The sequence below is a fragment of the Dermochelys coriacea genome, chromosome 9, assembly GCF_009764565.3.
Source record: "Dermochelys coriacea isolate rDerCor1 chromosome 9, rDerCor1.pri.v4, whole genome shotgun sequence".
Classification (NCBI taxonomy): Eukaryota; Metazoa; Chordata; order Testudines; family Dermochelyidae; genus Dermochelys; species Dermochelys coriacea.
The window spans coordinates 22703158-22730265 of NC_050076.1; the positions used below are offsets into that span (position 1 = coordinate 22703158).

Here is a 27108-nt window from a genome sequence, read left to right on the forward strand (position 1 = left end):
ATGTGCAGAATTTCTAGGCACAGGAAGGTTTTTTTTGTTTGTTTGCAGCTAACAGACAACTTTCATAATCTGCATTTTTTGTTTTGAAGTTTTGTTTGAGAATGTCATACCTTTGAAAGATGCCAGATTAGCAGCCCAGGCAATTCACTCCTGTATTCATTCTTAGAACAGGTACAGTGTGAGCAGCAGTGGTACAAACTTCCCTATATGACTCTGTAAATATGTCTAAATCCAGATGTGGAGGGACCATCTCAAGAGGTAAAAGTCAGTCTCCATACCCATTCAATACTTGGTCCGTCTGCTAAGATTGCAAGGAAGACTACCAGTTGGTGCTAATCGCAAGTGGTAGTTTTTGTCATATGGACAGCTGTTCAATAGGAACTAACTCATTTGACAAAGGCCATTAAAAAGAAATAAAATCATCTTCTGGTCACTAACAACCTGAGCTGGATTTTTTCCTCTTTAGGGTACTAAAGAGGAAAGAATATGTATTCCATATTGCCAGCCCAGAATAATTTTTTGTAGGGATTCATAACTTCTGTAAAAATGTTCTGAAACTACAGAGTTTGAGATACATGAATCACAAAAAGAATGGTGGGGGTCTTATTATATAACTGCTCACTGGAAAATCCAATTTCTCTTTCCAAATCAGTTTTTCATATATGCAAACAATGCACATTGCACACAAATGTTGATTGAATATAAATATTTTATATAAAAGCTGGACACATGTTGTGCTATATTCACTATCCAAATAGTAAAGGGCTTTTATTATGTTTTTGTTTTCTATATAACATATCCTTTTCAATACGAAAGCACTCCTATGAAGGTTCCTCCACCCCCAAAATAACAACCACTGTGTTTTAAAGTTCTGACTGGTGTATAAATATTAACAAAATTCAAAAGCATTTAGTACATCTAGTAATTTCACTTGGTACATCTGTCAAATTCTGCTTGCACACTGTTAATTAGACCTGCTGTATAATTAGAAGATAGAGATTACTGGCTTTGCTTTAAAGGAAAGTAGTTACTAAACAAAGTCAAATTGTTTTTCTTTTCAATTTATTTGAAGTTAAGCTTGATTTCATAATTGTAGCCTCTCTCAAATAATGGTTAATTCTCTCCTGCTTTTGTGCATCTCTCAGATTTTGTCTCTTGCCATACCCTGGAAACATGTACAGCTCTACTCTAAACATGAGTCCATTCAGAAACTTCCCAAATGAGGTTAGCTGTTATGGAGAACAACTGGTTCACCACTATCTGGGTAAACACACATCTCTGGACTATTTTGAAACCTATTGTAGGTTTGTATAATGGGACTGTCATTTTGGTATAAACATTGAACAACATGATAGTGAAGTATGAGAACAGATAGAGCCAGATCCACAGACATGGTAGATGTCCACACATAGTGCAAGCTAGAGGTGGCTTAAAGCTTATCTTTTCACTCTATACATCTTTTCAGGGATGATTCCCCTTAACTAAGTTAAAACAGACAGATGGCTGCTCTAACTTATGCCAGCTGTAAAAGGATCTAGGATGCCAAAACAATGCAGAGGCACATTTGCCTCTCTCTCTCTGCTCTGCCCATGCCCTCTTCCCCCTGATGTGTGTGTAACCGGGGGAGACTGAAATGAGAGTGACATATGAGCTGCTATATTGGCTCTGCACTGCTGGGTAAATACCCTTACATTGCGGATATCCCTCCAGGGCCAATTAAACCAGCACTAGAGCTAGTTTACACTGGGGGCATGGTGAAATCAGCTGCACTTCTCTGGAGAATATGGCCCATGGGATTCTCTCTGTTCCCTTTGGGTTTAAAATTATTTTAAAAAAATTACAGGTAACTCATGAAGAAAGGCTTTATTTAAAAGATCATTTTATACTTCCAGCTAATATATATATATATTTTTACATTGGTGCGTCTTTCTGAGGAGTTTGATGAAGTCTGGGTGCACCCTGGGGTCACAGCAGGCTGTTCCATGCACATGCCATACATTGGAGAAGACAAAAGGGACATCACTGGATGATCAAAAAGTGGCCATCTGAGCTCCTCTATCATGGAGAGCCATAGTGAAAACACACTGCCCAGAGCACCTGAAAGTTAAAAACTGGGTCTCTCCAACTGTATGGCTCTGTGAAATATCATTTGACAGGTTTCAGAGTAGCAGCCGTGTTAGTCTGTATTCGCAAAAAGAAAAGGAGTACTTGTGGCACCTTAGAGACTAACAAATTTATTAGAGCATAAGCTTTCGTGAGCTACAGCTCACTTCATCGGATGCATTCGATGAAGTGAGCTGTAGCTCACGAAAGCTTATGCTCTAATAAATTTGTTAGTCTCTAAGGTGCCACAAGTACTCCTTTTCTTTTTTTGAAATATCATTGTCTTAGAGGGTGAAGTAAACTCTGTAGCAGCCAAATTCCAGTTCATTAAGGACTCTGTAGATTAGGAACAGGACTTTGAATACTTATGTGTAAGGGGAGCCAGTAGTCTGCGGAACATTTGCTATGCATTTGTTGCTTGCATGTCATGTGTCCACATCATCCTTTGTTGCTCATGAAGTGCACTGCTGAGAATTGCACCAGCTTAAGCCTTCTGGTGGTGGCTGTGTTTAGTTCCAGGTTGAATGAGCTGGATAAATCTAACCTAGAGGAGATGAAAGCGTGGATCACCATGGCTTGACTCTAGCCAGAGAAGAAATGGAGATAGAGTGTCCTGGCTAACAGAAGATGCTAACATCATCTTCAGGAGTAGACTTCAGCATGATTTCAAGGCTGCATATCAAATTGATGACACCCTGTACAGCTGGTGAGATTAGCATATTGGCAATTTCCTAGATGTATTTCCCCTTCCAACTATCACAACACTCCTTCTCAAACTAACCGCCAAATTTGATCATTTTATCCAGGCATCGGACATCTTGATGACAGAAAAAGCCTAGTAGTTAAGCTGGCAGCACAAGAGTTGAGTTTCATCCACATATGGGTAGCACATGAGAATGTGACATTTCATGATCTCTGAGTGACCTTAAGATATTCAAGGGAGAGAGAATAATGAGCCTTCTGGAACTTTCGTGGTTGGGGCACAGATGATGAGGAGCAAAAAATTTATCTTATTAACTTTAGGACAGAGTTTTACAACAGAGAAGACAAGGGAAGGTTCATATTGTTGCTTTCTTTAAATATTAGAAAAATCAGAAAATATAAATGAGATGATTTCTTATTTTCTGCTGAGAATGTTCCTAAATGCATGCTTTCTGATTTGAAACAAATACTGTATAAACATATATTATATTATATTACATTATATTCTTAATGGATGTTTTGAATAATTGACTAAGAAAAAACAGAAAACTAAGTTATTCCCAAATTAGTATGGAATGTATCATTATTTTACTTACTGGAGGGATGTATATGGCCAGGAAGAATACCTTTATGTGGGAGTATTTGTAACTAAGCTCTTATACATCAAATGCATAGCTTTGTTTAAAAAAGAAAGAAAGAGAAAGAAAAAGAACAGGACTACTAATTTCTGCAACCCTATCTTTTTGCAAGTCCTGAGCAAATTCCCTGGCTTCCTCTACTGAATCACACCTACTTCAATCCCAGATCTGGAAGCATTCATGTGTTTTCCTTACGTTTAACTCCTCATATACAAAATATCTACTAAACAACAGTACATCCAAACAGATTAACCAATGCAATATATTTCTTTCACCGTCCAGTTTTCTACTGACAGGCACAAACCAAGACAAATCAGGTTCTGTTTTTAAGAACACACATACCTAGCTGGAACTATGCTGTAATAATACTATCTCTATTGCCAACTTCTTGCACACCTTCAGGCAGATAGTGTTGTTCACATTTAGCATGGGCTGGGGGGGCGGAAGGGAGGAGAAGAGGGAAAAGCAGCAATATTCCCATTGTCCAGAGCCATGCTATTAATGGGGCTAATTGCGACATTTGCTTGTGTTGATTATTTTATTTTGGGTATGTTCAGTAGCAGCAGCAACAACAAAAGGATAGGTCAGATCAGCTTTTGAATTAAAACCAGAATATTGTTTGCCTATATTTCAAACAGGTCATTCTACCTCTATTCTGCTATGTTTTCATAGCTAATCAGCAACTTCATCCTGCAAGGTTCTGAGTGTACCCGATCCTACTGCAGTCAGGGAGATTTGAAGGTGTTCAGGGATCTTGCAAGAATGAGTTGAAAGTTCTGTTCCCCGTTGCCATATAGCCGAACACTTTATGGTAAAAGAATTCAGCTCTGTGTAAAGCCCTTTGCAACTGTAATATCTCTGTCAGCACAACAGGCAAGAGAGAGGCATTTGTCACAGAATTCTAGAAATTAAAGGTGGTAAATTACGGGATAGGCCACCTACTCCATCTGCAGCCAATAGTCTATAACCTCAGCCCCAAGACTTCATTTTTTTTTTCTATAACCTCAGTCCCAAGATTGTTCTTTTTTTTTTTTTTTTTTTTTTTGTAAATTATTCACAACAAACTGACATGACAGATACAAATTTGTGTGGAACCTAGGAAACCATGGATCTAAAATGAGGGCCATTTAAAAGGTATGGTTGCCACTAAAAATCTAGGGAGGCAACCAGAAGAGAAAATGGAGCCTACAAACATCAGGGCCTCCCTCAATATTCTAATGAGTTTCTCAAAGGACTTCATACTAAAGATATAATACACTACCCAAAGCCTCATATTAGCTTTTACCCTCTCCCCCTGCATATTCACCTTTAAATTCACTCTGATGCTATGCCACATGAAATCCATAAACATTAGGAATGCTCACTATGCCATTTTACTTACCGAGAAGAAAGGCTTGGCTTGCCACTTTTGCTACAGCTGGTATAAATTCCTGGGCCATCATCAAAGAAACTTCCAAGTGCCAATTTCTGCCTGATAGATTCTCTCTCATTTTTCTGAGCCTAAAAGTGCAGGTGACAACAAAGTATTAACCCATCAGTTATAAAAACACATTTCTGTAGTATTCAGTATTCAAGCTGACAGTACAGAATTAGCATTTACAGTATTGTATCATTAGATGAGTAAAGTTAGAAACCCACCATCACATTGAGGACATTTCAAAGGCTTTGTTTTAAATTAAAGATCTCCTTTCAGTTGCCACTGATGTACATACACTATTTATCTCAGCCTTGTTCACCTCAAGCTTATCTAACCCATTCATCCTCAGGGCTTTAAAGAGCAGCTTTTTCATTTTTCCATCCATTGACTGTCGCTCAAGTACCTAGTCTCCAGTGGAAATGATGATAAATGGGGATGAAATGGTAGTGCTAGAAAACAGGTACTGAAGGAAACCAACCTTTTATGCCAAACAATTCATTGTAAATCTAGAAAATTACTGTGTTTACACTGTTACTTGAATTATGGACTCATAACATTAAGGAAGATTTTCCAAAATATTAGCAAAATACTTTCATATTGAGCTTACAACATAAAAATATCTGTTCAAAAGGAAGCTGCATCTATTATAGAAAAACCAGTGAAATCATTGGATCATACATAAGAGTATGTATCCTGCTGGTAATAGCTCACCTTACCTGATCACTCTCGTTTACAGTATGTATGGTAACAGCCATTATTTCATGTTCTCTGTGTATATAAATCTCCCCACTGTATTTTCCACTGAATGCATCTGATGAAGTGAGCTGTAGCTCACGAAAGCTTATGCTCAAATAATTTGTTAGTCTCTAAGGTGCCACAAGTCCTCCTTTTCTTTTTACATAAGAGTATAAACATTTAACTTTCTTAAAAATGTAAATGAAGATATTTCATAAAATGTGCGTTTTCAGATTTATATATTTAAAATAGAATAATAATAATAATAATAATAAATAATATATATAGTGGTTGTGCCAAAATAAAAGCTGTGTGAAAAGACACCTTTTTTTCCATCTGAGGGAGCTTACGTTCTTACCTTTTTATATATGAAGTGACACGAAATATTTGCTGAAGCAGAGTAGAATGAACATCTGTAAAGTAACCAGACTGATCTGAACTGAATTACCACAATTAAATTTACTTTTTCTATATATATTTTCTTATGTGATTGTTTCTTCTCCAAACAATTTATTCAAAATATATTTATAATGGCTACTGCTGAATTAGTCTTCTCTGTTTTCTTTATATTTTACATTTAAAAAATTTAAGCTACAAAGTGCTTTAAAAAAATCACCAATCAATGGCTGTAGACTTGGTTTTATATTTGGACTGAACCAATCAATATGCAGTAAATGAAAACTTTATTTATGTTTAGTATTAATATAATACTGTACCAGAGGGCCATAAATAATTATGTGTCAACAATGACCCCAAAAACATGTAGGAAGGCAAAGGACTAATGGAAGGAACATGTTCAGTCTATCAACTGCTCTACAACAATGTACAGTACATGCTGTAAAATATGTAATAGACAACGCAAAATAGACTGTGCAAGTCTGGGTTTAATTCTGATGTCTTCACATAAATGCACTTGAATTGTTTTACTTGTTTAATGTAATTAAAGATAAAGTACCTTTCTGATTCTACACGGTAATATAAAATTACATGCAAATTTTTTTAAGCACAAAAGAGCCAGATCATCATGATTTAGTTCTGACCTCAATCCTAGATACTGATTTTACACTATTATATCATCCATTATATCGTCAGACTCTTAGTAGAATTTGGTCTTCATTTGAAACCTGAACTCTCCTCTCTTATCACAATCTGACAAGGATGGCCAACTTTCTACTGTGTGAAAACTGGACAATGAACACCCAGAACCTCTCCCATCTCCTGCTCCGCCTCTTTCCATTGAGGCTCTGCCCCCTGCTTGTTCCCTGCCCCCATTGCTTGCTGCTCTCTCCCCCTGCCAGCTGATCAAGGCTGTAGGGGTGGGGAGTAACTGAGGCAGGACAGGGGAGGGGAAACCGCACTCCAGGGGTGGGGTGGGTAACTGGGGCAGGATGGGGGAGGGGGAGCTGCAATCAGGGGTTGAGGGGCTATGGGTACCTCTCTCCACTGGAGCCGTTCCTGAATGCTCCTCCAGACTCCAGCAGCAGCTGCTGCTCTTCCCACCCCCTGTGGCAGAGGCCAGTCACTGCAAGTAACCAGACTTTTAATGTCCGGTCAGCAGTGCTAACTGGACTCTGCCAGATTCCCTTTTTGACTGGACTTTCTGGTCGAAAAACTGGACAGTTGGCAACTCTAAATCTAACCCCAAAAAATTATAGGCAAGCCTGGTAGCAAAACCTATAATTAAAGTTGTCTAGCATTTTCAATTGTAAGTCCCAATTTTCAGATGTTTATAACTTATCCAGACTAACTGTTCTGGCTAAAATTTTCCACGTTTGCTTCCTTCCTCAGGCTGATCTTATATATGTTTGTTTATTTTAGTTTCAGCAAAAATGGTTTAGTCATTTCAAAGAATATGTTTAGGCAAAAATAGGTAGTTTTGCCAATACTACTTTTTCTTCCCAATTGTTTCTTATTTGTTATTTCATTATATCTCCCTGGAAACATCTGAAAACCAAAATCCTTTTGATAGCTCGTGATGCATGGGCAACTTCACACACAAATCTTCCCTCATTATGATAAAAATATATGCCCTAGGACTACATCCTTTTGCAGCAATTCTCCAGCAATTACTAGTAGCCCATATCCTGTCATTGATTTTTATGCCAAGCCTTCATGGACTTCAGAGAGAGTCATGTGATAAAGAATGGCTGGATATAGCCTACGGCACTTTTTCCAACATAAAACTCTGCATTGGGTTTCTAATTGTAGCAGCATACCACCACTGCCAACTTTGGAGAACAGTATTGGGGGGAAAAAAATAGAGGAAAGACTTGAAGATGGCTGTCCAAAGTAACTTCAACAATCTCTTCAACTAATGAATAAAATACAATTTTTTGAGGACAAGGAATGTATTTTTAAATCTCAATGTTATTTTATTTCATGCAATGAAATGCTATGCTAGACTGTGCGAATACTACCAGTTAACTGTCTCTCTAGTGATCAATACATAATACATTTAGTTACAGCAGCTAAAAAGGTAGAAAAGAAAGTCTGCTTCACACAGCACAAGCCAGATAAAGCAAAGCTTTCTTTAGATTCTAATTCCTTGATTGTTTGTCTTACTGTTCGTAGCTGACGCCACATTGTCTGTTTTGAAGCAACTATATTAATCCCTCAGCTTCAGTGAAACCTTCTGTCTAGTGAATTCTGATAGCATCATCGTTAGTAGCCCTCATTAATGAATAAACCTAGATTTAGATGCTCACTGTGTACTGTTCTCTAAAATTTACAGTAATTTATAGTCTTTCATTCGTCCAGTATATAGCTTTTCTATCCAAACATGATGAAGTAACATAGTGCAGCACAAAACAAAAATCAATAGCTTTAAAAGTATATTTACTGAACTTAATAAACTGGAATATTAGTTTTCAGTACACCGAAAGTGCAGATATCATAAAGTAAGCCCCATCAAATGACTCCTTGATTGGATTTTTCATGCAATCTATTACATGCTGAAGATGCTTGTACCCTTAATCTCTCTCAGCATGTTTTAAACTAGAAAAAGTCAGTTTGAAGAGCAAATCAAGATGTGAAGAAGGCACTCACTAAAGAATGTCCTATATCCTATGGCATAAAAAAAAAATCTAAATACAAGGTTAGAACAAATACAAGCCAATCCCTGCCACTTCCAGTTCTCTTATCCTATTCATTTTTACGATGAATCGCTATTTTTAACTCTCCACAGAATGCTCTAATAGGATCTTTAGTCCACCAGGCCATGCCTCAGTACTAGAAGCTAGGAACTCCTGAATTCTAGTGAATACTAATATCTACTTCTCTCTCTCACAAGGTTGCTGTGAGGATTAATTACGGTAATTAAGATCTTTGAATATAAAAAATACTAGATAAGTGTTTGAAAACAAATTCTTTTTCATTTTTAATTTGAAAGTAAGTAAACCATGCCATACCATATTATGACAGCGTTTTGCCCCCTCAATCTCGCTAAACTGGGTTGTTTGTCCTGGACACACACAAAGACAAAAAAGATGTGAGGGATGTGATATAATTATGTTGCAACTTTAGTAACTTAACTCATTTGGGAACTATCTGGGTAATAACTCGTACAGTGCAGGTCATGATTCTTTTAGTAATCATTTCCACCAGTTTGAGGGCTGCCATCAGTCCAGTCCCGTCCCTCCCCCGACCCCTCGCTCATTGCTGGGACCCGCAGTCCTCCCCTTGTATGAGGACTAAGGGACTAGGGAAAGGGGGTTCTTCTCTCTTCACTGTACCAGTCATTAGGAACCCCAGGACCATTCCCCAGCTTCTTTAGGGGATATCTTCCACTAACTCCACTTTCAATTCTGGAGTATCAGGGAACCCAGACTTCCTCAAGAATGAGTACATGCAGTGGACATCTTTTGCTTTTGAAATCTGATGTAAAAGACAGTTACCTTTTCAGTAACTGGTGTTCTTCAAGATGTGTTGCTCATGTCTATTCCACAATAGGTGTGTGTGCTCGCCACATGCACTGGTGCCGGAAGTTTTTCCCCTAGCAGTACCCTTAGGGGGAGCGCCCCAGCGACCCCTGGAGTGACGCCTCCATGGCACAGTATAAGAGGAGCTGTGTGCCCCCCCCCCCCAGTTCCTTCTTGCCAGAGGGAGGGGAAGAAGGGCGGGATGTGGAATAGACATGAGCAACACATCCCGAAGAACAACAGTTACGGAAAAGGTAACTGTCTTTTATTCTTCGAGTGATTGCTCATGTGTATTCCATAATGGGCGATTCCAAGCTATATCTGTAGGAGATGGGTAGAGGTTCACAGATTCCTGGGATGGAGTACAGCCCTGCCGAACCCGGCGTCATCCCTGGTTTGGGAGACGATTGCATAGTGCGAGGTGAACGTGTGAACCGAAGACCACTTGGTGGCCCTACAATGTCCTGGATGGGGATGTGGGCCAGGAAGGCAGCTGACAAGGCCTGCGCTTGAGTCGAGTGCGCCTTCACAATCGGTGGTGGGGAAATACTCGCCAGATCATAACAGGTGTGGATGCATGAAGTGATCCAGTTGGAGAGATGCCGAGTGGAGATCGACGGACCCCTCAAGCGCTCAGCTGAGGCGACGAACAGTTGCGAGGACTTCCTGAACGGCTTAGTCCGCTCAAGGTAGAAAGCCAGAGACCTTCGCACATTGAGCACCTGGAGGTGGTGTTTCTCACTGGATACATGAGGCTTGGGGCAGGGGACCGGCAGAAAAATGTCCTGACCCATGTGATAGGTGGAGACCACCTTCGGGAGGAACGCAGGGTGTGGGCAGAGCTGGACTTTGTCCTTATGAAAAACCATGTATGGGGGCTCGGAGGTCAGGGCCCAGAGCTCCGAGACCCACCCGGCCGATGTAATAGCCACCAGGAAGGCCACCTTCCATGAAAGGCGAGACCAGGAACACGCGGCTAGCGGCTCAAATGGGGGCCCCTTCAGACGGGAAAACATCAGGTTCAGGTCCCACTGCGGGACTGGGGCCTAACATATGGGAAAGACGGTCCAACCCCTTGTGGAACCGGCCAGTCATAGCATGGGGAATACCATGCACCCCTGCACCAGCGGATGGAAGGCCGATATTGCCACCAGGTCCCCCTTGACTGATGAGGGTGCCAGGCCCTGGGCTCTAAGGTGGAGAAGGTATTCCAGGATAAGCTGGATCGGGGCGGCCACCGGGGAGACACCCTGTTCAGCTGCCCATCTGGAGAACTGAGACCATTTTGCCAAGTAGGCGTGGCATAGAGGACCGTCTGCTTTTCAGGAGGATGTGTTGGACCCTTTCTGAGCACGTCCTTTTCCCTCTACCTAACCATTGAGCAGCCATGCCATGAGGTGGAGAGCTACTAGGTTGGAGGAGGTGGCCCTGGTCCTGGGAGAACAGGTCTGGGCGGAGCGGCAATGGCCACAGTGGAGCGACCACCAGGCCTGTGAGGGTCCCATACCAATGTAGCCTGGCTACGCTGGGGCAATCAGGAGGACCTGTGCCTTGTCCATCTTTATTTTTTTCCAGGACCCTGCTGATCAATGGGAACGAGGGGGTGGGTGGGGGTGGGGGTAGGGGAAGGCATAGAAAAAACTGGCCTGATCAGGAGAGGCGGAAGGCATCGGAGATAACGCCCCATCCCAGTCCCCCCCTGCCAAAGCAGAATCAGGGACAGCGCCGTTCTGTCGCGCTGCGAACAGGTTCACCTGGGGAGTTCCCCACACGCAGAAGAGCTGGTGAGCCACTTTCAGGTGGAGAGACCACTTATGTTGGGAGGAGAAGTTCCTGCTTAAGCGATCCGCCCGCACATTCCGGGTGCCCAGCAGATGGAAGGCCCTCAGGCAGATGTCGAGGGCTATAGAGAAATCCCACAGCCTGAGGGCTTCGCAGCAGAGGACCAGGTCCCACCTTGCCTGTTGATATAGCACATAGAGGCTGTGTTGTCCATGAGGACCCTGACCACCTTGCCCTGCGGGTGCAAGCAGAAGGCCATGCATGCCAGGCATACCACCCTGAGTTCCTTGACTTATGTGTAGGGACAGATCCTGCGCCAACCATAGACCTTGGGTGTGAACATTCCCCACATGCGCCCCCCAACCCAAGTCTGACGCATCGGACACCAGCTCCAGTGACAGGATCCTGTCCCAGAATGGGACCCCTTGGAGCACGTTGCTTGGGGTGGACCACCACTGCAGTGAGGCGATCACTGAGTCAGGCACGGTGAGGACTTTGTCCATCCTGTCCTTGGCCTGGGAGAACTCCGAGGCCAGCCAGAGCTGGAGGGGCCCCATTCAGATTCTGGCGTGGCAGACCACGTACGTGCACACCGACATGTGATCCAAGAGCTGGAGGCACGCTCTGGCTGTAGTCACCAGGAACCTTGTGACCGTGTTGATGAGCCCTTTTAGGGTCTTTTAGGGTCTCAAACTGATCCGGTGGGAGGGAGGCTGTGGTTGACGAGTTGTCCAGGAGCACCCCAATAAACTCTATGTGTTGGACCGGGACTAATGTGGGCTTCGCGTAGTTTATCAACAGGCCCAGGGCAGCACACGTGGACAGTAGAAGCATCACATGATCCCTCACCTGTGACTGGGAGCTACCCTTGACCAGCTAATTGTCCAGAAAGATCTGGACCCCGGTGCCTGAGGTAGGCCGCTACCACCGACATATATTTTGTAAATACCCTGGGGGAAGTGGTAGGCCAAACGGGAGGACTGTAAACTGGTAGTGATTCTGCCCACCAGGAAATGGAGGAAGCACCTGTGCCCCTCGAAAATGTAAATGTAGAAGTACATGTCCTGCAGATCGAGGGCAGCGTACCAGTCCAGTACCGGGGTCCAGGGAGGGGATGATGGAGATCAATGAGACCATGTGGAACTTGAGCCTCACCATGAACTGGTTTAGATCCTGCAGATCTAGGATGGGCCTGAGTCCTCCTTTGGCCTTTCAGTCGTGACCACTCCGGGAAGAAAGCACACAACCAATTGCAGAAGGGAAGCTTCATGGTGGGGGGAGGGGGTGGAGAGGAGAGATATCCCTGGGGAGAACTGGCCGGGTGCCCCCGAGCGTCCCGTCAAAACTGCCTTTTTCCCCGTCTGTTTGCCCTTGGAGGACCCAGGTTGCGGGGCAGGCCGTGACTGCCTCTGAGGGCGCCTTTTATAGACCCTCAACTTGTTATAGGCGGCCTTGTACTTCAGTTGGGTGGCCTGAGCAGGAGCCTGCTGCGGCCCAAACTTAGATTTGGCCGGAGCCGGGACATAGAAACCCAGAATCTGGAGGGTAGTGTGGGGGTCCTTCATGCCATGCAGCTTTGTATCTGTTTGCTCTTCAAACAGAGCTTTGCCGTCAAACAGGAGATCCTGCACGGCAGCCTGCGCTCCACTGGACAGTCCGGACAGCAGGAGCCACGATGCCCTTCTCATGGACACCGCTGAGGCCATGCACCGTGCTGCTGTGTCTGGCACATCCAAAGCCGCTTGCAGGGATGCTCTGGCAACCACTGTACCCTCCTCCACCAGCGCCTTGAACTCTTTCTTATTGCACTCCTGGAGGGAATCTTCGAACTTGGGCAGGGAACCCCACAAATTGAATTCATACCTGCCCAGGAGCGCCTGGTGGTTTGCCACCCGCAACTAAAAACTCAAGGGAGAATAAAGCCTTCTCCCGAAAAAATCCAGCCTCTGCGAATCTTTATTTTTCAGGATAGGGGCTGGCTGGCTCTGTCGCTCCCTGTGGTTGATGACTCGACCACCAGGGAGTTGGGTGCCAGGTGGGTGTAGAGGTACTCATGCCCCTTGGCGGGTACAAAGTACTTGCGTTCTGCCTTCTTAGAGATGAGGGCCAGTGAGCCGGTGTTTGCCACAAGGCATTTGAAATTTTTGCCACCCCTTTGTGGAGGGGTAAAGCTACCCTGCCCAGTGTCGAAGAGGATAGCACGTTGAACAGGGAGTCCAAGGGTTTCTCCAACTCCTCTACCTGGACGTGGAGGCTTGATGCCACCCTTTTAAAAAGTTTTTGATGGGGCCTAAGTCCTCCTGCAGGACGGAGGGGGGTAGGGCTGTTATCGCCTCATCCGGGGAGGGCAAGGAAGCTCTGGGTGCCCGCCGGCACTGGAGGATCACCACTTGGTCAGACTCCAGGCACAGTGCCAAGGATATGTGTCCCACCGACCCCCTCCTTGGAGGTCTGGAGAGGGAGGCTGATGGTGCCTCTGAGGCTCTGGCTACCGAGTGGGCCCCTACCGGGGGGCTGTGTCGGGGCCACGGTGCCCACTTATACCATTAGGCCAGCCACGGGGCTTGGAGCCACTGCACTGGCTGTGACACCGATGGGCCCTGGTTGTTTGGCCTGGCTGGCCTGTCCCATGGAAGGGTGACTACAAGTGGAGGCCGGGCTGACGAACAACCTGCCGCTGTCTTGGGACCGGGAGGAACGGCAGTGCCGGGAGTGACGTTCCATGGGACCACGACCTCGATGTGGAGGACTGGTACCATCTGTAGCTGCTGCTCTGCGATCGGCTCCGACGGCTGTATCCGCGACTGCGAGGTGCCAGCAATCGATGCCCTGGGCTGCGGAGGTGAAGCCTTGGTGGAGTCTTGAAGCGGGATTCCAAGCGGGAACGGCGTTGACGTCTGTTCTGTGACCAGCTGCGATAATCCCTATGAGACGAGGACTTCTGGCGATGTCTGCCTCAGTCCCGTCGGTACTCACTCCATGATGCAGAGCGGTGCCAGGAGTTTCAGTCAGACGGCACCCAACCAGACAGACAGTCTGATGGGAGTTGAGGGTGATCCACGAACTGAGACCGGTGCCATGCTGGGGGCGACTGCGGAGAACCCAGCAGTGGGTTGCCCCTGGAGTGTGATGCCAACATCGGCGGCACTCCTGGTACCGGCATGGACATGACGTCCCGGGCCACCTGCAAGGCCTCCAAGGCCTCCGGCGTTTCTGAAGCGTCCGGGCTACTCCACTCTACGTGAGTCGGAGGCCTGGAGGCTGGAGGGGATCGAGGACTGCCCAACATGGGTCTAATCTCTGCTCCTGGATTCCCTTGGTGCTGCTGCAAAGAAGGCATTTCCTTTGCCTTCTTGTGCCCCGTGGACGGGGAGCGGTGCCGACTGGTCGAAGGTGCTGGAAGGTCACTGCACACCGACACCGCAGTGCCCGGTGCCGACTCGGAACAGTGCACTGGAGTCTGGGTCAGCGCCGACTCCATCAGAATAGCCTGGAGCCTAATCTCTCAGTCCGAGGTTCAAATGGCTTGTAAATCTTGCAACGATCGCTGATATGGGTTTCTCCCAAACAGCATAAACAGTCTGCGTGCGGGTCACTCCCTGGCATAGATCTCCTACAAGTGTCGCACGACTTAAAACCCGGGGCACAGGGCATGCCCCAACCTGGGCACTCTAACTAACTGAACTGCTAACTAACTACAGGTACTAACACCGAAGGAACAAAAAGTTCTGGGGACGAGCTACAGCAAAGCTGGAGCAGAGTAGTTCCGATGCACCTTCACTGGAGTCAAGAAGGAACTGGGGGGGGGGGGGGAGCATGCAGCTCCCTTATACTGTGCCATGGAGGCGCCACTCCAGGGGTCGCTGGGGCGCTCCCCCTACGGGTACTGCTAGGGGAAAAACTTCCAGCATCGGTGCACGTGGCGAGCATGCACACCTATTGTGGAATACACATAAGCAATCACTCGAAGAACTGATCAACCTAGTGTTTTTAGTATATCATGGGCATACACAAACAGCATTAGTCAGCAATTAATCATCTTTTAACTGGCACTCTTTGCATACAACACATTATATCCTAATTAGTCTAAATTTACACAAACTTATATTTTGACTTTGTATTCAGATGTATTATGATACTTAGTGACAGTATCTTGTCCTATAGGTGCATAAGGATTTCTGGGTCAATGTAGACAAAAACAAAAATATTATATTAGTATCTGAAGTTTTAATATAAAAATTAGCATTGTTTGCAGTAACTTATTTTAAAGCTACAGAGGCACCACAAACTTTTGCTAAATGTATACAGTGCTCATTTGCATTAGATGCACAAATTCAAAGAACTCTATAATCTAAACATTAATAGGTAAATCCACGAAAGAGACTGCTATACCCTGGGCAAGGCTAGCCACAAGATTGAACTCAAGGCCTTAGTCAGCCCCTCAGTCTGTTCATTCCCTCTGGGGCACCTGGCATTGGCCAATGTCAGAAGACAGGATACTGGGCTAGATGGATCTTTGGTTTAACCCAGTATGGCCGTTCTTATGTTATTAGTATGGTGAATAACAGCGGTCCTCGTATTTTAGATCTCTAGTGATTCTTTAGTCATTTGGCTAGGATGCCTTTATCTTCAAAAAGGCTAGTGATCAAAGCTACAGTATAGATAAAATTTACTCAACATTTTTCAAATAAAGCATACAACTGTTGCAGTGTTTGGTAGCTTTAATGTAATCTTCAGACGTTATTTATGACATCTTAGATGTCATGGCTGGATGTAGTAAATACCTATTTCTGTATTTTCTTTATCCCATGAGAATTTATTTGCACACTTTCATACATGTTTTTGTACAAAACCTTTTCCACTGTAACAGCACTACTGTATGTAGTGCTTATTAGCATGAATAGAGCCACCAAAATCAAAAGAAACTGTTCACGGAAGTAGCACCATGCTCAGTAAGTTTTTGCAGGATCAGAGCCTTAGTGAGGGGGAATCAGACATCTATAAAGTGCCTAATCAATCCTATGTACTTTCATACATCTGGCAGGTTTTATGTAGAATGTCATTAATGCTTCCCAAAATTTGTTGAGATTCTCATATGAAAAATACTATGTAAAAGTGCAATGTTTTATTAAATATTATAATTAAATTAAATTATGTGTCATCTAGTTCCGTGGTTTTCACCCTTTTTTCACCAGGGACCTATGTTTTCTATCTTGGCAGGGATGAAAACAAGGAGCAATGGAAAAGAAGTGCAAGCTGCTGCTTCTCAGTCCTAAGTTTGCACCCTCTGGGTCCTAGTGACAGTAGTATTTCTCTACTCCCTTAATATGAGCCTGAGGGTCATGCCCCACCAGTTGAAAAATGTGTATCTGCTCCAGTGCTTGCAAAGAGCAACATTTTCTTCCATTTAATCTACTCTTAAGCACCTCTGCTGGAAGGAACAGTGGCCTTGTTATTAAAGAACTGTCTTGGGAAGGTCACAAGATACCTGCAAATTGAACATTAGGATGATTAAATATTTACATTAGAGGTGTGCCTAAAGACCCCAAACAAGAATGAGGCCTCATTGTGTCGGGTGCTGTACAAATGGATAAGAGAGACAATCCATGCTCTGTCTGGGTTGCATGTTGACTATGGCTTTATAGTGTTTAAGTTTTTCTTTACCTCAAGTCTATTGCTTATTATTCACCTCATTACTATAAATATTTTTTTCAATCTGTACGAATATACTACCCTCAAAAATCCCTTTCCTCCAAGTCACACAATTAATATCCTTATCTTCTCATCTATTTATCACTTTTGTGGCCCTTCATTGGATTCTGATATATCTATATTCTTTTAGAACAGTGATTCCCAAACTTGTTCCACTGCTTGTGCAGGGAAAGCCCCTGGAGGGCCGGGCCGGTTTGTTTACCTGCTGCGTCCGCAGGCTCGGCCGATCGCGGCTTCCAGTGGCCGCGATTCACTGCTCCAGGCCAATGGGAGCCGCTGGAAGCAGCAGCCAGTACACCCTTCGGCCCATGCCACTTCCCGCAGCTCCCATTGGCCTGGAGCAGCGAACCGCGGCCACTGGAAGCCCCGATCGGCCGAACCTGCAGACCCAGCAGGTAAACAAACTGGAGCGGCCCGCCAGGGGCTTTCCCTGCATAAGCGGCAGAACACATTTGGAACACTGTTTTAGAAATAAGATGCCAAAAATATATGACTCCCTCCAAGTTGGCATAAAGTATTTTTAACATTTCCCATGTTCTACCAGTGCTAACCCTACATTCAGACCAGAATGTCATTTGCCTTCTTTGCAGCTTCACTTCATTTTGAATTCATGTCCCATCTGTCTGTCTCTCATCTCCAAAGATTTTTCTGAATTATGCTCTTTAAGTAGCATTCTCATCTTTTATGCTTGTGCTGGAGGTTACTCTTCCCTGCTTTTTTACTTTTACATATTTAGTCCCATTTAGATCTCTCTCAAACTTTCAGATCATTCTGTAATTTTGATCCACCCCCCACTGTGATTGCAATTCTTCCCAGTTTGATATCTGTACATTTGATCAATGTACAATTTATTTTATCCACTAAGTAATTACTGAAATATTAAATACAATTCCCAATATTGAACCCACATTAATGCACTTTATAAGTCACCCTCTAGATAATAACCACAAAGGAATCAATTGTGCCATAAGTTGTTATAAAACAGGGAACAGTTCCTAAAAAGCCTAAATATACTTGAGAGCTGGATTTCATGCTAAAGATAGATTACTGTAATGGATACACTGAATATTCTGAGAGAGACATTAGAGAAACTTGGTTTCAGACAGAAACCAAATCAATAATCTCATTCCTCAGTTACCAAGAATTTTTAAATTATTTTCTACATAAGAAAATCACAATGAAACAAACACGTGGAATATAAAAACAGTAACATAATTAAACATGTATTATATACATCTATGGTCAAAGATAGGTCTTTCTGTTACATCTATAGTGAAATACACAGATTTTCACCAAAGAATCAATTTTGTGGCTAAAGCACACAATCTAAAAGGACAGTAGAATTTTTGTAAATGTGCACTACTTGTAGCTGTTACCTAGGAGAACGTAAATGCTACATTTCACTAATATCATGAGTTATTTTGCCTTCTATCCCATCACCTAGACTTTCACTAAGCAAAACAGGTTTGAATTATTAATTCCCAAATTATAGTGCTATAAATAATAGTGTTATAATTCTGAACACTACATCCTGCCATTAGACCAGCTCCTGAAGGAAAAGGAAAAGTTACATAATCTCTTCCTTCTATATCCATTGTAGGATCTAATTTTAACCACAGAAATAGAACTGTTCGATTTTTCTTTTAAACAACAATGCCAAAAAAATTTACAAGGACATAAAAAAAGACATGTGGTATTCATCAGTACATAACACGGTCTAGCACAGAACTCATGCATGGATCAATTCCCCAACCATTGATTATGTGTGACAAAGTTCCTAAAAACCTTACTGAAAGTTAAGTTTCAAGGCCAGTTTGGCTAAACCAGTGAGGTATCTGTGGTTTAGTCAAGGAAAGGAAAATGAGAATCTCTACATCTAAAACACTAATTTCAATTAAGTTTACATTAAGAGAAGTGCCAAACTTACCTCAGTAAATTAACAACTAAAATGCCACGGGGAGGCCATCATTTGGACCCTTTGTGATCATATTCTCCATGCCACATCTATCTACTTACTGCTTTTAAAATATATATTAATTACAGCTTTGCTGTTTACTGACCCATACATTTACAATTTGTTTTCTTAATGGTCCCCTATCTTTCCCACAAGAAAAAATAAAAATAAAAAACCTCTCACCCCTCTTTTAACCCCACAGCAATAACTTCCATTTACATTTGTCCCACCTATTTACCATCTGTTCTTCTTGCCAAATATTAGAAAGGAGAAACATCCCTAGAGCTGTGCTGGTGATAATAGCACAAACAAGATGATTATCAAAGTTTTATGTATTATATACATACAAATAAAAGCACATACCCCACTGCAGACTTATGGAACTATAATATATAAATAATGCTTGCATCTGTGATTTTTCATTGTGTAGTTATGGATGTCATGTTTTCTTTTCAACACATTAAAAGGGCAAATGTTACACACTTCACTTGGAAGTTGGAGTGTTGAAAGTTATGCTATTAACCTTGGGGCACTTGCCCTGGCAAAATAACAGTTACAGAAGTTAGTCAATCTATCCAAAGATATTTTAACGCTGGCTAAATATTCCTGTATGACAATATAAAGTTGATTCCATGGGTCATGTATTCACCATTTAAATTTTACCATTTACTATAATTACACCATTGATGTAATTATCTTCTGCCTGAACATCTGAACAGGCTTGAATGTTTGAGAGGATATAACTTCCTCAGTAATTTATAGCTGCTTTTTGGCACTGATCTACAGTCCTGTCAACCTCTCTACTGCAATGACCTACTCTGTTGGAGGGTGAAATGCTGTTTTCTGTTAGTCTGTAGATTCATGAGCATGACAAGACCAATGTGGGATAGGAATTATGGAAGTTTCTGAAAGGTATATATATCACATCCCGTGGTGTATGGGATTTATGCTGATTGGACACATTGAGAGAGTACTATTTAGTATCTGGGAAGAGTAGCTCTGTAGGGCCGTCTTTTTCCAGCAGATTTTGTACATAGACTCAATACAAAGAGGGGGATTTGTCAGGTACGAACAGGGGGTTAACAGATAAGCTTTTACAGTTTTTATCTTTTTTCACAGTACAACCAGATATCTGAAATAGTATTACATTTGTTGATTCAACACAACAAACATGGCAAGACTACATCCGTTATACATGGGCCAATCAAGAGAAATTCCACTGAGTCACTTGGGTTTATACAAGTGTAGCTGCAGAATTTGACCCCCTGAATCTACATTCAAGGACTAAGTACGGTGAACAATATAAATGCTGTCATACCTCTGGCAATTTAAGGTTTAAGACCGTCGTGTACATGTTTGCCAACAGTTTACTACTTCTCATTTGCTTTGGCTACACCTGCTTTCCTTTCCTGGATTAACTCCACATTTTATTTTTTTGCTTTAGTTTGCTTGTAACAGGTTTGGGATTAACAAGAAAAGAAAAGACTTAAAAATACTTTAGTGCCACAATATTACCTCCAATTATTACTTATTGAATAAGATTGGGCAAATTTGTTTGACAAGAAAGCTCTATATGTCCTCAGAAAAAGGAACAGTATAATGGAGCAATAGCGTATTGGAGTACAGGTACTACTGAGTTTCTGTTTTATTTCTATATTCATCCACTGTCAGAGAATGCTAAGACAACATTTACTGGATCAGCTTTCCTGTTTGCTCAGTTTTATGAATGTTGTTTCTGAAATATCACTGGTTGGTTATTCCCATTATTATACTGCAACATAAAGAGAATGTGAATCCCACAAAAGCAACTTGGAACTTTAGTTGATTGCTCATCCATCAGTAGTATGCATAGACCATTATCTTTTACTGACCTGCTTTATGTATACTTCATTCCACGTATAACAAACAATAATTGACTCTGATATGGACTTTAACATTTGTATGTGCAGTTAGATTTTATATCTATACAGTAAAGTGATTTAATGTAGAGTTATTGCTGAAGTATTTTTAACTGGGCACACTGTGAATTTGTTCCAAACTTGGCATCTTCCCTTACAAGAACTTTACTGCAGGGGGTGTTAGATGCATTAATGTGGACACTTACCACCTCAGACTTTTTCCCTTCTTGGCAATTATACAACACTGAAAACACAAGCCATGGCAGACCAATAAACAGCAGTACATGAGTCAGCTCTTGGGATTTACTTACGGTATTTCCAAAGAAGTGAATAAAGTTCATACTTTACTACTTACATAACATGAGAAGTGATTATTACAATGCAGCCCATTGTTTTAATATATTTACACACTAGATGTCATCTGAAATAGTGAGTATATACAAAACTTATTAAAATGTGTATTTAGAACGAACATGTAGCAGCAATTATACAACTCTGCAAATATTACCTCACCTAGGTGAATCTTTATTCAAGGACACTGCCAACATACAGAAGTGTTTAAAGGTAAAAATATGTTATTCTATTAACATTTAATTGGATTAAAAACCCAGCAGGGTTATGGCAATTTTTAATTTAATATTAGAAGCAATGGGCCAAATGTTGAAAGGTGCTGATGTTAGATACAATGGGCTGGATGCTGCCCCGGTGCTGTAGTTAGTAAGAGTTGAGGTGGTGGGTCTGTTATGGAATGATACTTCATATACTGTGAAACAGTTTAGAATAGCACTTGTTTCCTTGGAAGGAGGTTTGGGGGGGAGAAGGGAGAAGTTGCATAATATCCTGGCTCTGTAAGGACAAGCATATACTTGCAGTTAATGTCAGGATTACAACCATGCCACTGAAGCTATTTTTGCCTTAGATCCGTCATTACCAGATGTAGACAATTACTATATTTAAAGTTCCAAAACTGTACATGGCATACTTTATTTTTAAAGGGGCAAAGGCTGTTATAATATTTATGAAAATCCTGTACCCATAGAATACTTGTTTTCATATCTTTCACTTCAAGATGTATTTACGGTGAAGTACAAATAAAATGAAAATTTAGAGTCAAAATTTTTCATTTCTTAAGCTGCACTGTAATTTGTATTAAAAACTAGAAGGTCACAATATTTCTGAATTCTTTCTTAAATTACAGTTTTGACAACTAAATGTGGAGTGTAAGATGTTTTACAGAACATGGCAGTACACCAAAAACTGAATCAAATTTTAATGAAAATTACTTGTGTGTTAAATACAACAGAATGTTTCACTATTTTAGCAAATAAAGAAAAATAATCATGAAGAAACATTTATATATCTGGATGAACTGTAGCATAGGGTGCTGGGAATGGTACTGGCAATTCTTCAGATTTGAACGGTTTTCTCTTTGCAAAAACACAGCAATTGTCAGAAGACAAGCGTCCTTTTTGTCTCTTACCTTTATAATTCCCCTCCATCTCCAATGTGGATACTTTACTGATGATGTCATCCATTCCATCACTGTCCAAATTCATTCTTTAACTCTCAAACCCCCTCACTGCAGATTAAATATTCCTTGCAATTATCACTATTCATTGTATCCATATTTAATAGTCCATACTCCAAGATCTGTTTGGATTTTTCATTTTAAACTGAAATATCAGATGAAAACTGAAATTCTGTCAGTGTTGTTGCTCTTTTTCATTTAGAGAGACTGTCCCGTACTTATACCCTTGTCCATTCACTCTAGTGTGAGGACAGCTGCCATTCCATGCAGTTAAAATCTGACTTCTTGCTGACACTTTGGCCTATCAAGGGTATGGTCTTCTCACAATCTGCTATCACCTTCCTCTGAATAATTCTCCTAGAATTCTCTTCAAAGCATGTTTCTTTTCCCTAATAAAGTAAAAGGCTGTCTTTGAGCCTTAGCCAGCTGATTATACTGAGTTCACCGCTTAGCAGTGTGTGTTGTAGCTACAAGAGGAAAGCAGCAATCTTCCTCCAGCCACTGGTAGTGCAGGATAAAAATAGATGGAAACTTGCCTAGCAGACTACACGAGGGCAGATAAAACCTGGTATCTTATGACAAAATTAAAAGTGTGGTTCAAAGTCAAGGCTACAGGAGACAAAACTGGACTCACTTCGGGGACTTTCATATACAACCTCCCTGTACAATATAGCAATACTTTCTGTACAGATTGGTTGTTCTGTTTCAATATCCACAACTTTAGTCTATTAGAGGAAGCAAAAAAGAATTCCATAATTTGTTTGGAAATTCATCCACAGTGCCTTTCCAATTTCAGGAGGAGCTCTTCATTCTTCTTATTGCCTTTCTTGCCTCCAAGCATTGCATGGTTGGCTTATTTGCTTAAGTTTCAGAGTAGCAGCCGTGTTAGTCTGTATTCACAAAAAGAAAAGGAGTACTTGTGGCACCTTGGAGATTAACAAATTTATTAGAGCATAAGCTTTCGTGAGCTACAGCTCGCTTAAGAGACAGGAGTAGCAAAATCTACAACTGGAGGATTTTTTCCCCCATCCATTTCTTTCACAAAGTATATAACTAGGGATTTTTTGTTTAAAGGTGGTTCCTTGGCTGGAATATTTTTTTCAGATATAATAAAGCTTTTAGGAGAAAAACCATAAATCCCAACCCAGTGAAGAAAAAGGAAGCATTCAAATATAAAGATTTCACTTGTCACAAGCTTATAATATTTTCAGAGTCAGATTAAACTCCACTGGCATCGGCAGATACAAATTCAAGGAACACTGTGGAACTTGGCTCCCCAGCCAACCACCACAAGTAAGTTCCTCACTGCTCCCCACTCTCCATACTAGGATTCCTTTTGGATTTCATAAAGCCTTCTACCCACTCCAGACTTGTGGGCATAGTAATTGGTTTGATAATGGTATTTAAGAAGTCATGGATTCCATGGCTCGCTGTCTTTTTCCCCAAGCCCAGCGTCTTTCCCTTTTCTTTCCCTTTTCCTTGCTCAGATTGAATATGTTATTTCCATGGAGGAAGACACCGTTGTAAGTCACTCAGGAGTATTAATTCTACTGCATGTCAATTGTCAGTGGAGGAAGGGAGAAGGGGGAATAAGTGAATGTACGAAGATCGTCCCAATGCATGGGGGATGTAACCATCCTGTTGAACATGGGACACTGGTGGCCAGTTCTTGTGGTGCTCCCTCTCCTCACTTTACAGGGAGCCTGGATATTATAGCACCAGATCCCCCTTGCAAGGGGAGGGTTAAATTTTCCATACTGCATAGTTACAGAAACATTCACACCCTGCTCGCTCCAAGGGGATCCCCTTGAGAAGAGGTTGGAGCCTTGTGTCTCTGTTTCAGGGACAGTGAGATTATGGAGGGAGGGAGAGAGAGTAAGCAGATTCCTCTCCTTCCCTCATAACAGCATAAGAATGGCCATACTGGTTCAAACCAACGGTCCATCTAGCCCAATATCTCCCCAAACACTGCATGGGTAGTTGATGAAGGAACTCCTTTCTTGGATTCTTCTCAGCACCCATGCATGCCTTCAGGATACATCAACCCTCAGTTGGACTTCATTTTCTCAGAGAGGAGTGAAGGGTTATTGACAGTTTCTGCTGCAGGCACAGCCAATCCAGCCAAGAATGGTAGAAACACACCAGGATTAAAGATTCCACTTGTGCCTGTCTTGTTTTTGGGACACAGAAAAGAACATGCCAGAAACACGTAACTGAGCTAGGATCTCCGGCTGTGATTACTGTGACGGTGCCCCCCATAAGGCATTATGGAAATATGCTTATGAATATATATTACATAACTAGAATATGTTCTATGCTACATATGCCATGTAACATATCTACGTAAAGGTTATGATCCGCTGAATCTATTAATCCTATTTGTATGCATGTATCATTTTTGTATTCGAAGTTATGAATATTGGCCGTGTACTGGCTTGATTTCTAAACAACCTTAGTAGAGCATCTGGTCAGTTCCTGGAGAAAGGAATTCGCAAAGTTAAGTGCCTAATCAAAAAGCACTTAAGGAACAATGCATCTTGGAATGCTCCAATCCACACAAGAAGTCTTCCTGGAGACATTCAAGATACTATGTGGGCAATAGTTTCTGCCTGTAAGAAACTGTGAGTCAAGCATGGACTTGCGACTTGTCCAGGTGACTCCAGAACTCCATCTTGGAGCTGGACTTTGCATAGGAGAGAGGAGGGGGTCTCCACTCACAAGAGAGAGTCCATTTAAGACCGTGGGAGACTCCTCCATTTATTTTCAGCTGGCTAAGGAGATAGCCTCACCACCCCAAGGGTACCTGAAAGAAACTGGAACAAAAGAGAGTAACTACAGAGGGTGTGAGTGATTGCTGAACCCGGACTAGAAGGAGATTAGTCTGTAAAAGGAAGATTACTGGACCTGGTGGGGTTTCGCCTGTATTCAGTTTTATTAGACATAGACTTGCGGGTTTTATTTTATTTTGTTTGGTAATTCACTTTGTTCTGTCTGTTACTACTTGGAACTACTTAAATCCTATTTCTGTATTTAATAAAATCACTTTTTACTTATTAATTAACCCATAGTATGTATTAATACCGGGGGGGAGGGGGGAAAACAGCTGTGCATACCTCTGTATCAGTGTTATAGAGGGCGAACAATTTATGAGTTTACCCTGTATAAGCTTTATACAGGGTAAAACAGATTTATATGGGGTTTGGACGCCCTTTGGAAGTTGGGCATCTGAGTGTTAAAGACAGGCACACTTCTGCAAGCTGCTTTCAATTGAGCCTACAGCTGTTAGGGGATGTGGTTCAGACTTGGGTCTGGGTTTGCAGTAGGCTAGTGGGTCTGGCTCAAACCAGGCAGGGCACTGAAGTCCTAAGCTGACTGGGCAGGAAAGCAGGGGCAGAAGTAATCTTGGCACATCAGCTGGCAGTTCCCAAGGGGGTTTCTGTGATCTAACCTGTCACAATTACGTCCTGTTTGTTTACATTTTGAAGGAAAAGGGCTAAGAAAAAATGCTGGGTTTTGGTGCTCTTTTACAGCCTGCCAGAGCCCAATGGTTGATTATAACATCTTTAATTTGCTAATAGGTTCTTTATATGCCTTTCCCCAAAGGGAAAAAAAAGCAGAAGTCTAGCACATTAGTGCTGAGATTTTCAAAGGGAGTAAGAGAGTTTGCCACCCATTGATCTTCAGTACCTTTGAAAATCCCAGACTAGATTTTACCAAAATCTTTCAAATAAAACTCATCTGAGGTTTTTAAAAGCTTTTTTGAGCTATGGGCAAAACCTAAACATACATAAAACCACACTAAGCAACCCTCCCCAGTACACATACACTAGAATAATTTTCAAAACATCATCTCCCCCACCCCAACAAATCTCATACATTTCTGATTACAATCAATTTGGACAAAAACTGTCTTCTGGCCACAAAGCAGTTATGCAAAGTTGAAGTGGGAATGAGTTTAAGGTGGAGTATTTTAGAGTTTGGCATCATAGAAAACAAACTTCAGCCCCTATTATGGAAAGGTTTCAGAGTAGCAGCCGTGTTAGTCTGTATTCACAAAAAGAAAAGGAATACTTGTGGCACCTAAGAGACTAACAAATTTATTTGAGCATAAGCTTTCGTGAGCTAGATTAAGAATGAACTCTCAAAACTGGATACTCTCATAAAAAAACAACCTTCCACACAAACTTCCTCGTGGCTGGACTTCACAAAAACTAGACAAGCCATTTACAACACACACTTTGCTTCTCTACAAGAAATGCATCCGATGAAGTGAGCTGTAACTCACAAAAGCTTATGCTCAAATAAATTTGTTAGTCTCTAAGGTGCCACAAGTTCTCCTTTTCTTATTATGGAAAGGCTTACATTTCTCTATAATGTAAGAAACAGGGTTTTGTTTTTGTTATAGCAGCAAATTTTGATGTCAGAAAAAGGGTATAATTTGCATTGTTGCTTCCTTCCTACACAGCAGGTACAAGCCTTTTATAGCTAGAAATCTGTATTCAAATTCTGGCTTATTTCACAAGTGAAGTTAGTATGGGTAATTCCTTAACTAGATCCTGGTAGAAATATTTAGACTGCAGAAACCCACTATGCACACTAGCATGATTGACATGGTCTTTCCAACTTGTTTTAGTCAGAGCTTTGCAGGTCAGGAGGGAGATGAAGTGCCTGAGCCCAATGCTTGATAGCAACCTGTCACTTTGGTGGCTCTAGTTTAATGCT

General features: G+C 42.1%; 1 protein-coding gene across 3 annotated transcripts in view; it reads right to left on the reverse strand.

Moving 5' to 3' along the window:
* The window catches only part of LOC119861685 (schwannomin-interacting protein 1), a 125463-nt gene that overhangs the window by 26803 nt on the left and 71552 nt on the right, over positions 1–27108 (reverse strand). For all 3 annotated transcript variants that reach the window (XM_043491910.1, XM_038417094.2, XM_038417096.2), the window contains one exon: positions 4825–4943. In XM_043491910.1, the coding sequence (XP_043347845.1) occupies positions 4825–4943 (119 nt within the window). The remainder of the gene's footprint in view (positions 1–4824; positions 4944–27108) is intronic.